The following is an 18,513-nucleotide window of genomic DNA, read 5'->3' on the forward strand; positions in this document are numbered from 1 at the left end:
CATGACTCTACTGTAGTCACTTCAGATCCTCTTTCTTCGTTGGGGGTGAGGGCAGTGGAGGAAGGAGGAAAATTGGGCAAAGGGTAAGGATAACCTAGTACAGCCGTTGAAAGCTTGCCCTTTCCCTTCAGAGCTGCAGTCTTCAGAAAAACACACAGAGCCAGTGCTGCTTTTGAGTGATTCCCTCTGCTGTGAAGTGACTTGAGTTCTCAAAAGACTGAGATGTTGCTTGCCTGCATCATAGACTGTGCTCCGGGTGGTTTTCCCATGGCCCCTACATCTGGCAGAGAACTGGAGCCATCACGGTTTCTGAGAGACCTGGTTGGTGAAACGACAGGCCCCAGAGTTTAAGATAAAGAACTGGAGCAGGGGAATCTGGACTTGCCGTGTCTTGCAGCGTGTGCTGTGGACAGAGAGACTTCAGTTATCGAGTCTTAGTGATTTCATTGCTCTCTCCAGAGACTCAGCTGCAGCTGTGAGGAAGAAAGGACGCGTTGCTCAGCACTTGCTTCTGAAGTAACTGACGTCTTTTCCTAGAGAGAAGACGTGCGCACCGCCTGTGATGTGCGCAGGGTCTTGGGGTTGACAGCACGAGTAAAAGGCACCTCCAACTCCCTCGACCCTCACACCAGCTGTGAGGAGGGGGCTGGGGCTGGAATGTGGATGTTTTCCTAGGTCAGAAGACCAGAACTCACAAAGCCCCACAAGCAGGTGGTGCGGAAACATCTCTGGGCTCATTGTCCAACATTCCTACGCTTTGCCCTATCACCACGAGTAGAGCAGAGCTCAGAGAGTCTCTCATTCCTGGAAAATAAACCATTTTGGCCATAGGGCTAAGAACCCTAGCTTGTTTCAAGAACATTCCCCATCCTAGTGAGTGTTTTGCCTTTATTATTGGCTAATGCAGTGCAGTAAGTTAGAAGGTCTTCATGGTTGCAGCTTAACCCTAGTCCTAGGTTACCACTACTTTCCTCCTACTCAATCCCAACCAGCCTCAACATGAGTCTCTGGGTTTGTCCACAGTGTAGAGGCAGCAGTGTTACCGATGAAGAGAGTTTTCCCAGAGGGCCTGGTGCTCCCCCTCCCACCCCTGTGTCTTTTCGGTCAAACTTTGAACACATCTGTTAGTCCGCCTCCCAGCCGGTGTGCTGTGTGTGCTGCTGCTGCTCCGGCTGACCTCAGGCGAGGCATTTGCCCTTTGAAGCCTCCCCTTCCTTTATCTGTCGTGTGAAGGCTTTGGGCAAGGTGGCCCTGTTTCACCAAGGCTAGCTTAGCTTTCAGAAGTAGGGACAAGAACTCACATTGGAAATGAACAGAAGGTTTAGGCAGCTTTTCTGCAAGAAGTTCACACATGGATACTCATGGCTCGCTTTGGAAAGGTAACTTTGTCAAGTCTCCTTGATGACAAGACCACACCAAATTTCTGGGTTCTTTTTTCTCTCTTCCAGATGCCAGTATGGACAGAATAGCTTATGATGCTTATCCCCGCCCACCACTTCCGAGACATTGAGCGGAAGCCAGAATACCTCCAGCCGGAGAAGTGCATCCCACCTCCCCACCCCAGTCCTGTGGGAACCATGTGGTTTATCCGCGATGGCTGTGGCATCGCCTGTGCCGTTGTCACCTGGTTTCTGGTCCTCTATGCGGAGTTTGTGGTCCTCTTTGTCATGCTGATTCCATCCCGAGACTACGTGTACAGCATCATCAATGGAATTATGTTCAACCTGCTGGCCTTCTTGGCCCTGGCTTCCCACTGCCGGGCCATGTTGACGGACCCCGTGAGTATGTCTGGGCTTGTTTTGACCAGCCCACACTCTCCTCCTCTGGCCCTGGCATGGCCGCAGCCTGCATGTGCCCCCTGACCTTGGGAATGTGGAGAATAGGAGGGCCAGGGCTGGGGTGGGAAAGTGGACTCAGGCCCCACCGAGGGGACCGCATCTGTACCACAGCCTGTCTTGGTTGAATGATGCTTTCTGTACGTAGGTGTCTGCATTAATTGAGCCTACCATGGGAGGAGTTTGATCTAGAGGAGGCTTAGCCTCTAGTTAGAAAGGCACAGTGAGAAAACCACGAGGCTGGGGCCAGATGATCCTAGTGGAAAGCATGCTGGGGGTTGGATCAGGATGGGGCCTCCCAGTGAAGATAGGACTGGAGCGAGGTCAAGCTGAAATTAAAGCCCTATCCAGTTCCAGGAACCTGCACGACAGTGGCCTTTACCTTGTTTGGGCGAGGCTCATCTTTCCCTGAAAAGCTGGATAAGCCTGTTTCAGGCCCTAGCAAGTGCCTCTTGGTGAGTATCTGTGGGTAAAGCCATGGTTTTCTGCCCGATGACTTAGCTAAACATACCAAGCTGTGCAAGTGGCTGTTGAGTATTAAATTCTCTGTTCCTGCTCATTATCTTGTATGGGAAAAGTGAGAGAGAGCGTTATTTGATAAACACCTCCTATTGCTTAATTGTTTCAGTACGTGGGACGAGTGTGTTTAAATTAAGAAAGGGAAAGCACTGCAAGTGGCAATGCACTGGCCGCACAGATTTCGTTTCTGTGAGTCCCGGGGAAAGCACAGTAAAAATGCTGGGTCCTGAGCTAGTTCCCTTCTCGGAGGGCTCCATTTCCTGCTGGTTCAGGTGGTGGATTGTTAATCCGTCCCTAGGGAAAGCCGCTTTCCCGGCTCAATCACGAGTCAGTGACCGGCCCATATGGAGCCTCTTCTCATGCACGTGCCTGGAGAGATCGCACACACTGGCAGGCAGGGGCCTGTTGGCCCAGTGTTAGCACTGCTTGTAGGATTGTTGAACAGCTGTCACCTGAAGGAAATGAAGTACATGGTTATAAGTGCCCTGAAACACAGGGTATAAACAGTTTTCCTCAGCAGCATCAATTTGATCATAATGGAAACCAATTAAGGGTTCATTCAGAAATTTTTATGATGCCCTTGCTATTGGGGATGCAAGAGTAAAAGACATTATTTGTCTCAGCTTATAATTTAGTGTCTGCTGAGCCCCAGGCACTCTTCCTTCTCTCAAGGTGCCCTCTGTCTAGAGGAGACGACAGGTGAGATTAGCCCCGTGTGATGAAGGCTGTGGCAGAAGGAAGCACAAGTTGCTGTGGAAGAACAAAAATTAACCAGTCTAGGCAGGGGTGGCTGCCTGGAGGAGGTGATGCCCAGGCCAGTTCCTGTCAGAACAGTGTACATGGGCAGGGAAGGTGGAGGGTGATAGGGCAGGAAGACACTGACAGCATTCCAGGCAGAGGGAGCAGCATACACAGAGATACAGGAATGCAGGAGTGTGGTTGTTTCGAGTGGTAGGAACTTAGGAGAATGGGTTTGGTTTGGTGATGTGGCCAGAGTGCCAAAGAAGTGGGGTAGGAGTTGGAAAATGGGGCCAGCGAGAGCCCCTGAGGATTTTAAAAGAGTGATGAGATCAGATTGTCATTTTACAAGGATCACCGTGGCAGCAGTGAGGAGGAGCCCTGGGGGCACTGAGGAGTGGGACAAAATGAATGCCATGTTTATTGAGTACCTACTATGTGAGAGGGTCCTTTTGAGCAATGGATACAGCTATGAGCAAGACAGACCACAATCCCTGCCCTACTGCTGCCCACATCCTAGCGTAGGGCGTCAGGCAGTAAAGACGTGATGGAACAAGGTAATTTCAGAAGTCGAAAAGGGCTTTAAAGACAGCAAAACCGTGTGATCCAGGGGCTGTGGTAGTGACTTTTCTGGGGCGAAGGAGGAGTATTTATTTATTTATTTATTTACTTACTTACTTATTATTTTATTTTATTTTTAATTTAATTTAATTTTATTTTATTTTTCCAGAATCCTAATCACTAGGCCACCAGGGAACTCCTGAAAGCTCATAGTGGTTTGGTTTGGTTTTAATTAATTAATTAATTTATTTTTGGCTGCGTTGGGTCTTCGTTGCTGCGCGCAGGCTTTCTCTAGTTGCGGCGAGCGGGGGCTACTCTTCGTTGCGGTACGCCGGCTTCTCATTGTGGTATCTTCTCTTGTTGCCGAGCATGGGCTCTAGGCGTGCGGGCTTCAGTAGTTGTGGCGCACGGGCTTAGTTGCTCTGCGGCATGTGGAATCTTCCTGAGCCAGGGCTCGAACCTGTGTCCCCTGCATTGGCAGGCGGATTCTTAACCACTGCGCCACCAGGGAAGTCCCAGGAGGACTATTTAAATATTTATTTATTTATTTATTTATTTTTGCTGTGTTGGATCTTCGTTTCTGTGCGAGGGCTTTCTCCAGTTGCGGCAAGCGGGGGCCACTCTTCATCGCAGTGCGCGGGCCTCTCACTATGGCGGCCTCTCCTATTGCGGAGCACAGGCTCCAGACGCGCAGGCTCAGTAGCTGTGGCTCACGGGCCCAGTTGCTCCGCGGCATATGGGATCCTCCCAGACCAGGGCTCGAACCCGTGTCCCCTGCATTGGCAGGCAGACTCTCAACCACTGCGCCACCAGGGAAGCCCCCAGGAGGACTATTTAAATGAAGGTGATCTGAGAAGGACCCCTGAGGCGATGCCACTTGAGCTGAGGCCTAAATAACATGAAGGGGTAGGTCAGGCAGGTGAAGGTCAGAGGGCAGCGCCTTGCAGGCAGAGGAGAGGTACAAAGGCCCAGAGATAGGAGCGTGCTTGGCGTGTTTGAGAAACAGGACTCAGACCAGGGTGACCGGAGCATGGTGAGTGGAGGCGAGAGGGGCTGGAAGAGGTGGGGAGGGTTGCAGAAGCCAGGCCGGGCAGGACCTGTGGGACTCGTGAGAACCTTGGTCTTTATTGTACAGTGAGAAACCATCAGAGAGGCATGATGTGACCTGATTTTTAAAAAGACACTGCCTTGTGCTTGCGATAGGGTTCTGAGGTGGGGCAAGTAGAAGCAGGAAGATGAGAGTTATCGAAGTGGGCCACGCAAGACGTGGTGGCAGCTCAGACCAAGGTGGGAGTGATGAGGCTGGGGGAGAGAAACTTTTGGATTTGGAATGTATTTTAAGCCCCTAATGCTCAGGCCTGGCTGCATATTAGAATCCCTTGAGTAGCTTTCGAAAAGTATTGATGCCTTGGGCCCCATCCCCAGAGATTCTACTCTAATTGGTCTGGGATGGGGCCCTGGGATTGGGGTGCTTTAAAGCTCCCAGGTATCCCTCATATTCATCCAGGTCTGAGAACCGCCATTCGGAAGAGTGACAAAAGGGGAGAGGGATCAGAGAGTGTGCCTTCCAGAGTCTTGGCTGGAGTAGCTGGGAGATTTGCTGGTCCCCTTTATTGAATGAGAGAGTCTGGGGAGAACAGATTTTGGAGGAGAAATCAAGACTTCTATTCTGGCCAAACTGTGTCTCTGTTACGTGTAAGCAGGAGTGCTAGGTAGGCAGTAGACAGCCAGGTCTGGGGCTGGTGGGGAGTTGGGATCAGAGAGTAGAGTGTGGAGTTTACTGGTTTCTAGAAGGCATGTGAATCAGGGCACTGGATGTCGGGTGGGAGGGAGAAGAGGCTTCTGCCCTGGCCTTCCTGCTGCCCTCACACACGTGTGTTCTTTGACCTCCACATTGTGCCCTCTCCAGGGTCTTCCTCAGTCTGGCCCCTTGCAGTCGGATGCAGGAGAGAATGATTCTCACTGTGTGTTGCTCGGCTTCCAATCCCAAATGAGAGCCACAGACTATATCCCAAACACCATTCAGCTTCTCATAGGTGTGTTTTGCTGTTGGCCTGAAAGAAAACAGGGCAAAAAAATAAAGCATCAGCCAAATATCTACCATTAGTAAGGGGAGCAACTCAAAGCAGGCCCTGCAGACCTGCCCCATCTCAGGCTCTTCATGCTGCCACCTGCCTCTCCCCACTCCCAACATGTGACACCTCATGCAAAACCCAGTACACAAAACAGAGAGAGGTGGGGCTGCAGAGGAAGGAACGCTGGGACACCCCGGGCTTCCAAGGGACGGAGTTGGGAGCCCAGATCTCACACTGAAAGCAAGTCAATTAGGGGTTCCTTATTAACACTGCAGGCAGAGTCTGTTTTTAAAAAGGCATCACTGCAGGATTCTAAGGAGTTCCCTAATAGGACTGTAATGTTTTGTACCTCAAGTATTCATGTTGTGTATAATTTTTCAGAAAAGTTTATGTCCGGAGGTTATAAACAATATATAACAATGTATGCATTGTATATCATTTTGGTTTGTTAATATTACTAGTAAAACAAAAACAAAAACAGAAAACAAACAAAAAACTCCTGCAGTCTCCTCCAAACAGTTACTGGTAGCCCTTTCAGCTTTGAAATTCTTATTCCAAATGTAACATCAGAACAGTTGCAACCGCTACAGCTTTCTGGACCATTTAGCAGTCATTTACTCCAACATAGTAGTAAATGGGTCCACAAAGAGCTTGAGCAGAAAAGGGAAGAAAGAAATGACTTGGAGGTGGAACTCCCATTTGAGAAATGGGGTGAAAGGGTTAGACAGGCCTGTAAGAAGAGGGAAGGGGGCGGGTGGACAGAGGGGCCGTACCTCACTTGGCAGGTGTGCTGGCCTGGCGGTGGCATGGTTTGGGCAGGCGCGCGAGTCAGACTGGTGTTTGATTTCAGGCTGCCCTCTCCTTGCCTGCTCTGAGGTTGTGTAATGTCTTCAAAGGAGCTTTCTGTGTTCCTGAAACACTTGAGACGGTGCGAGGTCGAGAGTGGCTCCGCTTGCCTGGAGGAGGCAGCCTCTTGAAGGCAACCTGGGCTCAGGGACTCTTTCTGACCTTGGTACCTGCTCTGTCTCCCCGCCCCATCCCAATTCACCACCTGACCTTTTCCAATTATAAATACATTTTAACTCCTCATCCTGGGAACCCCCTCAGGAATCCTGAAGGATTCCGTTTAAAATTTAGATCTGGGACAATGCCTGTCTCCCAGAAGGTGCTTAAAGCTGAGAGCTTGTTCCTTTTTGTCCTAGCTGCCGGAAGCCCAAAGCCAAGCACTACACAATCACAGCAGTTGTGTCAACCCTATGATCAGCTTTTTTTTTTTTTTTTTTTTTGCCCCTGCTTTCTTTGGACCTAATCGTTTATTAACCTCATTGTAAATTATCTCAAATCTGAGATTTGAGAACAAGAGGAATATAAATGAATTCAATTTAACCACATTAAGGGAAAGAAAATTCATCTTTCTGCCTGCCAGTGCCCCTCCCTGCCTTTGAATCACACCCTGTGAGCACCCTGCTATAAACAGACCTCACATGACTATCTGAGACCAATGCAGGCCAGTGATTGGAGTTTCAGCCGCCCAAACCAGAATAACAGGACTCACTTCAACATGCAGTTGGTAATCCCTTCCGGAGTCTCTCTCGGTGACTTTATTGAGCACAACTGTGTACAGAATCAGTGAGTATTTACTCGGGCCAGTACGGTGGCAGAATGAGGTCAGGTCCGTGGGAGCATAGGACGAATAGCACCGGGTCGTCCTGCAGTGTGCCGTGTAATGTGCGTGGGTGCTGCGTGCAGCCAGAGAAGGGCCTCGCACACTTTGCCCAAAGGTGTTGACACATTCCCTGGATCAGGTCAGGGACTTGACTCAGGGTTCATTTGAGGAGGGTGCTGCACTCTGCCTCGTGCCAGGCAGTTTCTCATACCTGCCACTGAGTAATCCATAAACACTGACCAGAAAATCTTTCTAGCTCCAGAGAGAAGAGGGTGACCAATTTGGGGGTTACCTACCTCCTACCTTTCTGTGGAGGAGACAGGTGGCCTTTCGACACAGGCCTGGGGCTGGTCACCTGTTCCTGGCAGAGCTATTAGAGGGAGAGTTTCTGCCTAGACCAGCAGGTGTGCGCATGCCATGATCCCATGGCCCCTGAAACAGTTTAAGCAAGTTTTCATACTAGTTGCTTGAAATAAATGGAATCATTGGTGCTTCTTTGGAACCTGTCTCCACCCCTTTCCAAGTGTGTCCTTTTTACAACGTCATATTATCCTGGATACTAACTGAAACAGACCTTGTTATCTTGGGCCTATTTCAACCTTAATGTTTGTGTAGTTATACAGTTCTTCATGGGAGAATATTATGGCATCAAGGCAATTAAAAAGAAAACCCTCTTCAATCACTTAATAGAAATAGAAACGTAAGCTGGGGGCTTCCCTGGTGGCGCAGTGGTTAAGAATCCGCCTGTCAATGCAGGGGACACGGGATCGATCCCTGGTCCAGGAAGATCCCACATGCCGCGGAGCAACTAAGCCCATGTGCCACAACTATTGAGCCTGCACTCTAGAGCCCGCAAGCCACAACTACTGAGCCCACGTGCCACAACTACTGAAACCTGCGCTCCTACTACTGAAGCCTGCTTCAGTAGGGCTCTAGAGTGTGCCTAGAGCCCGTGCTCCACAAGAGAAGCCACTGCAATGAGAAGCCAGCACACCACAACGAAGAGTTGTCCCCACTCGCCACAACTAGAGAAAGCCCGCATGCAGCAACGAAGACCCAACCCACCCAAAAAGATTAAAAAATTTAAAAATAATAAAATATGTAAGTTGTCTTCTGATAGAGGCATAGATTCTAGACTTGGGTCTGAATCCTGCCACTGCCACCTGTTAGTCATGTGATCTTGGGAAGTTGCTTAACTTCTCTGCTTTAGTTACCTCATCTATAATACGAGGAATATCATAGTCTCTGCCTCATAGGTTTATTGTCAGAATTAATTGACAAAGTATAGTAAAGCCCTTGGAACTGTGCCTGGCATATAAGCAATCAATAAATGTCTGTTGTATCATCACTGTTATTCAGCTTGGATTTATTGAAGAATTGCTCCATGCCAGGCCCTGGGCAATTCATTGGGCTACAAATTAAAGACATTGTCTCTGTCCTCCAGGAATTTACAGTCATGTAGGAGAGATCAGTGTATACTTAAATGATAGGTGTTATAAGACAAATACAAGCTATGGTACCACAAAGGCTGAGTGATGGGTTCTGTCTTGGGTGTAGCCTGGGGCCATTAGAAAGAAGGCAGAGGATGTGGTCCCTGAGTGGGTTTGTTGTAGGTGCAGGAGGCAGGGATGTTCCTGACAGGCTGGAGGGGAGGTGCTAATATGGGTCCCTAAGGGCACAAGAGGAAGACTTGGAGAGCACAGAGCCTCTGGGAAACTCCAGGCAGTCCACAGGGTGGGACTGTCAGGGGAGGGAGGTGACACTGGAAGGGTGGTTCAGGGCTGGATCTTGGTGGCCTTGCCTGAGCCCTGCCCAGGAGCTTGGATTCTGTACCATGTGAAGGCTCTAGGGAGCCGGGGAAGGCTTTTAGGCAAGGGGAATGACATGATCAGATTCACATTTTAGAAAGTTTACTCTGGAAAATAGTGGGGAGAAAGGATAGAGGTGAGGCTGCAGGATACAGGGAGAGACTGGAGGCAGGAAGACCTGGGGGACTCTAGTGTCTGGGGCACACGATGATGGGGCTCAACTAAGGCTGTGAGAGTGGCATGGAGGGGAGAACATTGGATTCAGGGCATCATTTGGGGCCATATTAAGTTGGTGGAGTGGGTGGGAGTGTGGGGCAGAGGGTTAGAAGAGCTGGAGATGACTACTGGGTTTCTATCCCAGGTGACCGGGTAGATGATGTCTCATGGGCCAGGGAGGGAGAACAGGAAGTACAGTTTGCGGGGAAAGTAATGGGTTCAGTTCTACCAAGTTGAATTTTGGGGGTTTGTTTTATTTTGTTTTAATGCCTTTTGAACAACCAGGTAGAAACATCTTCATCCCCAAAAGAGGTCTGAGCTGGAGCTGGTGGTAGAGGAAGATTGTCTGGGGAATGCAGGATGAACAGGGAAGAGGGCTAGTGGTGGAGCCCCAAGAATCACCCATGTCCAGGATGGGCAGGAGAGTGAGAGAGGCATAGCCCTAGAGGCAGGTGGAGACCAAGAGGGCATGGAGCAGTCACAGAGAGTGACAGGAGGAGGGACTGGTGGGCGTGAGGAGACCCAAGCAAGATGAGGGCTGGGAACTGACCTTTGGGTTTGGCCACAGGGAGTTGCTCGTTGACCTAGTGGGAGCAGTTCTGTGGTATGGAGGCAACAGGTGCCAGAGAACCGTGAACTAAAGAGTCAGTGAGAGGTGAGCAGAGACAGCAAGTGTACACAACTTGGAGAAGCTTAGCTGTGAAGGGAGGAGAGCATGGAGTCTGCTAAGAGCATGAAGGGAAAGCTCTGAGGTAGAAGTATGAGCCCCTGAGGGCCCCTCGTCCTCCAGACAGTGGGTCCCCGTGGGTCCAGGGATGGGAGGAGGGAGAGGAGGAGTATGGAGGGGGTTACCCCGGCAGCCTCAGTTTCCTCTGACATAGAAAAGGAAGTGGGCAGAGGTCGAGGAAGGTACTGGGAATTTGGGCTAGCCACTGAGGGGAATGGTTGATGGAGCTATGTCACGCCTCCTGCCCCCAGTTCCAAATGGATTCCACTGCGGGACCAAATATATGTTTTAGAAGCATATGAGCATTTTTATGGATGTATAGATTGTTTTAAGTGTTTTTAGCCTACAAGGAGAAAAGACTGGAAAACTATACTCCAAAATGTTAATAGTACTAATCTTTGGATGATCGAATCAGAGGGTGCATTCTTCCCTTTTAATTTTCTCTTCTCTATACATTTTTAAAAATCATGAACAAGTATTACTTTGGAAATGAGGAAGAAATCAGTATGTTTTGTTCTCCCGGGGTGCAGTAATGTGGAAGCTTCAAGCCATCCCTGTGAGATATAAGAACAGGGGTAGGGGTGGAGGTAGGGGGTGTTTCTTAGTGCACGCGTGACAGCAGTGGCAAAAATGTCTCAGCAGGCCTTCCAACTCCCAGCCGTCTATCAAGAGTTATACAGAACAAAATTCCTTACCATGAACTAGTAAGTTCTGAAATCTGTGGAGATGAGCCCAGAAGAGCCTATTCTTTTAAAGAAAGAAAGAGACAGAGAGAAAGGGAGGGAGGGAGGAGGACACAGTCTCAGGGGCTGGCCCAGGTGGTCTCTAGCTCTGCGAGGTGGGCTCGCTGGGCAGGTGGGGTCTTGCCTGGATGGGAATGAGCCTTCCAGGAGATTTGTGCAAATGGAGTCATATGGAGGAGGAACTTTTAGGAAGGCTGCGCTGTTGAATGATGTCTCTGACTGTGGTCTGGAATAACAGGCAGTAATGAGAGGACCAAATGAGAGCTCCGATTGCCGTTGGTTCTGTAAAGCTCTTGTAGTCCTTTATGGGGGGGTCTCCTGAGATTTACAGCAAATTGTGGTGGTGGGGACCTTAAAAACTGGACCTGAAAAAAAACCAAAACGACCTTCATTTAGGAAAACAGCCCTATTGCTTTATCACCTTGCGGAAACGATGTTCCTTAGTGCATTTCTCTTGTACACATGACAATAGTGACTTCCAGATGCGGTCTGTTGGCTTCAGGATCCACAAAAGGTCACACGGTTGCCCAAACTCAATTACTTTTTTACATTAAAGAGAATTTAAAGTATGACCCTCTGGGCTTTTCTGCAACCTTCCCCTCTGCCTGGGCCAGCGCCCTTCCCAAGCCCCTTTTAAAAATCCACTCGTCTAGGTGGTCTGGGCCCTGCCTTACCTTTGTGAAGACTTCCAGACCCTGACCCTTCACTGGTGCCTTAAGGGGGGACCCTCAGATGTCTCAAGGTGAGACAAGTCATAGCACTTTGGTTACAAACTTCAGGAAAGTTGGTCATACTCCTACTTTGCGTAGCTCCTTCCTGAGTATATTTTTTTGCTTGTTTTTTTAAATGCATTTTTTCCTTTTTGCAAAAGCCACATGTTCATATTAGAACATTTAAGAAATACAGTTAATAAATTAAAAATTACCTGTGATTTTAGTACGTGAGATAACCATTAATACTTTGGCATGTACATGTGTGTTTTTGTGTGCGTGTGTGTGTGTGTAATCTTTACCAAAATGGGCTTGTAGTCTACATACTGTTTGGGAATCTACTTTTCCCTTTAACAGTCTATCATAGATGTTTCCCATGTCAATAGCTGTGTACTTTTATGGCTATTTGATGTCAAGAACTATAGCCTAAATGGCATTGTATGTACCAGGTAGTCCTTGCCTACCAAAGTTTGTTTGCTTTTAAAAGGTCTATGATAGGTTCTTCTGGCATCTGACTGTATTTTGCAGGCTATATTTTTTTTTTCCACTTCTCTTTTGAACTTTCAGAAAAAATTTTAATGAAATACTTGAGACAGTTGAAAGGGTGTAAAGGATAATATGATGACCACTCATGTGTTCACCTCCCAGCTTTGTAAATTAAAAAAAAAGTTACAAAGACAGGTTAGCCTCTTCATATGCCCCACCCCACTCCACCCCTACTTCATTCCACTCCCAGCCTCCTCACCACCACAGAGGTGATCATTATCCTGAGTCACGTCTGGTTTTCAGCATCTTGTTGTGGAGAGCACTTGAATATCTTAGGGCAGTGGCTCACAGTTGCTTGTGGATTCATAAGAACTAAACACAGATTACCAATCCATAACAATAGTACTGGTAAAAAATAAAATAAAATAAAACTTGATTCCAGTTTAAACAGAACCCAATAACATTCAGAGCTGTGAATTATGACCTGGGAAAACTGGACTATTAGATGTGATGCTCACCAATGAAAATTCACAAAGGCCGAAACTGTCACTGGGAAATCTAATGTAAATCAAAATAGTAGTTGATGAGTCAAATCCTCACTGTAATATTTACATAGGAAAGAATGCATTCAATGAAAACCATGTTAGTAAAATGAAAATAGAAGATCATCAGGAACAATGTAACTGTCCAGTGTAGAAAATCATTCACTTTTCCTTGGGGAAATTCTTTGTTAATAACTTATTATCGGTATTGGCATAACTCTGCACAGAACCCACATGTCGTTGGGATGAAAATATCCTGTCCCCGTGTGTGGAATTGCTGCTTTCAAATGACCGTCGCCTCTGTGGAATGTCAGAACTGAGGGAACCCCTAGCCTGACCCTGACACCTCTCTTTCTTACAGGGGGCAGTGCCCAAAGGAAATGCCACTAAAGAATTCATCGAGAGTTTACAGCTGAAGCCTGGGCAGGTGGTGTACAAGTGTCCCAAATGCTGCAGCATCAAGCCTGACCGAGCCCACCACTGCAGGTACACTGCCCCCGCCTGGGCTCCCCTCCTCACCCCCTGCGCCCCCACCCTCCCCCTCCCTCCACGGGTGCCATCAGCAACAGGACTTCTGAACGTGCCCTGCTCTGGGCACCGAGTGACCACAGTGACTCTCCCTCCCTACCTGAACAGGAGGGCAAGGGTGGGAAAGGGTGTTTGCTTTGGGCTCGGGACACTTGGCTTCGCCACACTTGCCGGAGGGCCCTGCCCAGACCCTTGCTTGTCTCCACCCTTGTCTCCAAATCTGTAAAATGGAGGGGATTCCTGCTCTTCCTACCGCACAGCTTTATTACTTTATTAAGGGCACGTGAGACAAAGCTTTAGGAAATCATTCTGTGAATGTCTAGCCCCTGACACATTTAAGGGGCAGGTGCAATTTCACTTAAATTTTATAGGGAAATGAAGGGGTTGTCCTTGAAAGAAAAAGACTTTTCTTTAAAACAAAACTTCTAGAGGTCTGACAGTTGTAGAGTTCAGCCAAAAAAGCCATTTCCCTGTTTTATCTGTGGTGGTTTTTCCCTTTTGATTTTCAGATTTCTTTGTTGTTTTGAGTCTTCTCGACAAAAAAAACCTCCAGCTAAATATTGCACTTTATCATGATGAGAACTTTAAATGCTAAATTACAGAAATAACGAACCTGTCACTTAGTCCCTTTTTCACACTAGTGTGTGTTCGGGGTGGGGAGGGGCTGTGGAGGAATGAACTGGCTCCTGATGTCAGGAGGTATCGTCATCCTGAGGCTGTGGAAGCATCTGGGTTTTGTGCGAGGTCTGAGCGGCTAAAAGGTGGCTTTTCTGTGTGGGCCGCACTGCCCACCTTTTGGAGGAGAGCGGTCAGTCTCAACATCCAGATGCCATGGTCAGCTCCTAATACCTGCTGTGTCTCAGGCACCTCAGCCCACCCTGTCTCATCATCGTCATCCCCATGGTCACCCCCGGAGATAGCTCTGCCATAGACATGACCCTCCCTAGATGAGGAATTAAGGCTCAAGGTGGTTAAGTGGCTGCTCAAGGGTCACACAGCTGGTGACTATGAGAGACAGGATTGGTTCCCGGTGTTTCTGGCTCCGAGTCTGGGGCTTTTTCCACTAGAACTCTAGTTTGGGATGACTTGTGTAACTTGATATAACCATATGCATATTTTTCTGTATCTTTTTCTGTCTGTCTGAGAGAGCGATCTGGAGACCTCCCCAGCTAGTTGCCACTTCTCAAGGGTGAGGGCCAAGGAGCTTGGGCAGGGACCATGGGAACTGCCATCTCCTGTGGGGTTTTCTGTGTCTGGGTCAGCTTGTTTCTGAAATCTGTATTAGGAACTAATTCAAAGCTTTCTTCTTGTGCCTGAGATGGAGGCATCAGTCTAGCCTTTTCCTGCCACCCCGAGGCTCGGGAAGCCAGCTGTTTTCATCCCCTGGGTGATGTGATTCCTCCGGGCAGCCCAGTGTGGTGGAGCAGGCTCCTGCCTTGAAGTTGGAGAGGTCAGCATTGGAAAGGCAGCGCTGTCCCTGCCACACTGGGGACTGTGGGCCAGGCACCACATCTCTCAGAGCCTCAGCTTTCTCCTTTGTAAAATGGGTTGTTCTTCCTGAGCTTGTGAGGATTAAGTATGAATATCTATCTGTTAATGGAGGAATGTGTGAGCGTTGGGGATGTGCTGGGTTTACATAGGCTGGACCAGAAACAGGGAAGTGTGAACTTTATAGAAGGAACTTGGGTGACCACAGTGGTTCTTTTCTCTTTCCTCCCTGAGCCCTTGGCAACCTCCACCGTCTGGCATTTTCCTCACCGCCTCCTCCTCGCCTCTCTCCCCAGGATGATCCAAGGGAGGTATTCTTGAGTGCTAATAAACAAATCAGCCTGAGCAAAACAAGAGCGCCTGTTCCTGTGTCAGGAAATGTGTGCTGACAACTGCTCCTTTGTGATGGCTTGTGGTGGCCCAGGCCATCTGGGGACCCATGGTTTTGGATAAGCAGAATCCCCAGCACACCAAACAGAGCTGAGTTTGTGACTGGTTGAGCCAAGGGGCCTGCTGCCCTGCTAGAGAAAGTTGGTGTCAGTCTTCCTGCTCAGGTGAAGGGGCATGTGTTTGTGCCCAGCTCTTTGCTTCCTCTCCTCCCAGTAGTGTCCGTGGAATTTAAAACTCTTTTCCCTGAGCTCTGATGGGTACCACAAATATTCCCTGACCTTGCACTTGTAGGTGTTCCTTCCAGCCTGGTGATACGTGGCTGGGTCTTCCTTCCAAGCAGGCTCCTTTCATCCTGGTGTTGAGGATCATGGAAGCCTGTGGAAATCCTTGGGGTGGGTGGGTCATGCTAACGGGGACAGCCAAGGTGTTAGGCTTATGTGTTAGGTTCTTCTTGCACAGGCTGTGGAGACCTCTGACCTTGGCAAAGCCTCACACCCCTCCCTCCCTGCCAACAAACACACACACGCTGAGATGAGACAGTTGGGGACTGCTTAGGGCCCCTGCCAGCTTGTTTATCAGTTACTGATAAATTTATATTGCACTAGCATTGGTTTTAAAGCATTTTACACACATCATCTCTAACCCTGAGAGAGCAGAGCTAGTTCTACAGAGGGTGGTTTGGAGAAGCTAAGTTTCTTTGCCCAGAGCCCAAAGTGGTGATCTGAGAGCAGTGTCCTTTCCACGGGCCTTACCCTGTTTGGGCACTGCCTTACCCCACGTTGTCTGAGCCGGGGCCAGGATGTTATAGATGCCTTTTTTCTTATAATTTTAATCATAGTGAATGAGGTGTGAGATGAAAACCTATATGGGGAGCATGGTCCCCTTGGTACCTCCTTGCTATGTTTTTTTCTCTTCCTCTACTGTGGCATCCCAGCCTGAGGTGGTGGAGCCCAGTTCCCCATCTATAGTGTCAGAGCCTTCACTCCTCCAACCCTTGCTAAGCGGGGCCCCAAACTTGGCTCTGGGCTGTAGTGGTGGATGGGACATGGCCCTGACCCAGGGGCCTCCCGCCCAGGCAGGGCAGATGCACTTGTCTGCCGTGATACAGTTTGGTGGGTGCCGCTGTAGGGAGAGTCACAGGGCCATCACTTAGGGTGGGCAAGAGGTTACCTCAACCTGCTCCTTGGGGGCTGAGTACCAAGAAAGGGCCCTTGTACCTCCCTGGAGAGGGAGCATGAGCCCCAGGGAACCAGAATGCACACAATCCGGTGAGGTTGTTGGGCTCTTCCAAGCTTGTGAAAGAAGTACTCTGGGGACTGAAAATGGTAGGGAACCTGGAGGAAAAGGAGAGAAGCATCCTCCCTCTTGTAAAACCAGGATTTAAAAAGGCGGGGGGGTGGTGGGGGGAGACTTCCCTGGTAGCGCAGTGGTTAAGAATCCTCCTGCCAATGCAGGGGACACGGGTTCGAGCCCTGGTCTGGGAAGATCCCACCTGCCGTGGAGCAACTAAGCCCATGCTCCACAACTGCTGATCCTGTGCTCTAGAGCCCGCGCGCCACAACTACTGAAGCCTGCATGCTCTAGGGCTCACATGCCATAACTACTGAGCCCACGTGCCACAACTACTGAAGCCCATGCACCTAGAGTCTGTGCTCTGCAACAAGAGAAGCCACCGCAATGAGAAGCCCGCACGCTGCAGCAAAGAGTAGCCCCTACTTGTCGCAACTAGAGAAAGCCCGCGCACAGCCAAAAATAAATTAAAAAACAAACAAACATGGGCTTCCCTGGTGGCGCAGTGGTTGAGAATCTGCCTGCTAATGCAGGGGACACGGGTTCGAGCCCTGGTCTGGGAAGATCCCACATGCCGCGGAGCAACTGGGCCCGTGAGCCACAACTACTGAGCCTGCGCGTCTGGAGCCTGTGCCCCGCAACGGGAGGGGCCGCGACAGTGAAAGGCCCGCGCACCGCGATGAAGAGCGGTCCCCGCACCGCGATGAAGAGTGGCCCCCACTTGCCGCAACTAGAGAAAGCCCTCGCACGAACCGAAGACCCAACACAGTCAAAAAAATAAAATAAATAAAATAAATAAATAAATAAAGTAACTATTAAAAAAAAAAAAAAAAAACTACTTCAATCACCACTCTTTTAAAAAAAAAAAAAACAACAAACAAACAAACAAAAAAAAAACGGGAGGGGACGGCCTGGGAAACCCTGAAGGTAGGAACACCCCAAATACCTCCATTGAGGACATTTGGTCTTTTCAGCAACTGCCATTGAATGCTTAGGACATGTCTCTGTCCACAGTGTCTCGCACGGGAGACACTGGAGTTGGTGCAAGAGAGGAGTGCAGGCAGGAGCCCCAGGGAAGGTGGATTTCGCCAGGAGGCAAGAGTGGAGAAAGGGCCCTCTGGGAGCCTGCCCTGGCTGCTGTGCTTGGGCTGCCCTGCTGTGTCTGGGGAGGGGACACCAGTGAGCCCACTGTGCTGTGGGGACTGGGAAGAAGGCTGACTCTGAGGTGCCTGATTCCCAGTGGGGTGTCGGGTTGTGGAAGGCTCACATTTTTTCTTCCTCCCGCTGTGGGCTGGTGCCTGAGACGAAATAGCCAGGCAGGTGTGGGCAGTCACCCCCTGGGCCTGGAGCATCCTTCACTTGGCCCACTGAGGGACCAGGCCTTGCCCTTGGTGCTCTCCAGGCCCCAGCCCCAGAGCCGTTCAGGCTGGGTGTTTTGTGAGCCGTGGGTCAGTTAGCCTCTAAACAGCGCCTCCAGCCACATGCGTGGATGGACCTCCGCCACCCACGTGCACTACCTCCTGCCCCAGGAGCCCGCTTCTGAACAACTCTGTAAGCCGGAGGGAGGGGTGCCATCTTGGCATTTCCTGTCTTTGCAAATAGGAAACTCAGAGACCAGCACTCTGGACAACTTTTGTAGCTCTCAGTGGGCTGTACTCCTGCCTGCTCCCAGAAGGATGAGTAGTGTTCTAATTTGGCTGCCCAGTGAAACTTAGCCCATTGTGAAACCCAGCTTCCCAGGGTTCACACCTGGCCTCTTCAGAGAGGCTGGGAGGGGAGAGCAAAGGACAGATTTGCTTAATCTCTTAGACAGCTTTCAGAGGATGTCAGGCCATTTGGCACCTCTCTGCTGCTGAGCAAACACTGCCTCAGAGCACCCACCTGAAACCCCTTTTACAAAGAAGTACAAGTGGAAGAAAAACTGCTCAAGAGTCCAGAGCAGGGAGGTGGTTACCCTCAGGAGTTCCCCAGACAGGGAGGGGATTAAGAAACCCCAGAGCTGAGAAGGACATACAAGAAATGGGCTACAGGGGTGGTTCCATGGTGGGAATGTGTTGGCTGAGGCCCAGAACGCAGGGAGCTTTACTGCCTACTTGTCTGTACTTTCAAGATTGTACACTGGGAACAAGTGTTACCTATTCTTTCATTCATTCATTCAAATCGGTAACATACACAGAGAGAGAGAGATTGA

At 49.6% G+C, this 18,513-nt stretch overlaps 1 protein-coding gene and 1 long non-coding RNA gene across 8 annotated transcripts in view; one reads left to right on the forward strand and one right to left on the reverse strand.

The window, feature by feature from the left end:
* Window positions 1-18,513, forward strand: part of ZDHHC3 (zDHHC palmitoyltransferase 3) — a 58,553-nt gene that overhangs the window by 14,657 nt on the left and 25,383 nt on the right. For 6 of the 7 annotated variants that reach the window (XM_082347434.1, XM_082347433.1, XM_082347437.1 and 3 more), the window contains exons 2-3: window positions 1,449-1,778; window positions 12,988-13,112. In XM_082347434.1, coding sequence (XP_082203560.1) covers window positions 1,473-1,778; window positions 12,988-13,112 — 431 coding nt within the window. In that variant the 5' untranslated portion in view covers window positions 1,449-1,472. Of the gene's footprint in view, window positions 1-131; window positions 635-1,448; window positions 1,779-12,987; window positions 13,113-18,513 lie in introns of all 7 variants that reach the window. The other variant, XM_082347435.1, reaches the window with a different exon arrangement.
* On the reverse strand, window positions 4,181-12,981 carry LOC309608135. Its single transcript, XR_014232665.1, has 2 exons — window positions 6,502-12,981; window positions 4,181-5,707 (listed from the first exon to the last, which is right to left on the reverse strand). It is a non-coding gene; the product is annotated as an uncharacterized lncRNA (long non-coding RNA).

Source organism: Balaenoptera borealis (genome assembly GCF_965194805.1).
Source record: "Balaenoptera borealis genome assembly, chromosome: 12".
NCBI lineage: Eukaryota > Metazoa > Chordata > Mammalia > Artiodactyla > Balaenopteridae > Balaenoptera > Balaenoptera borealis.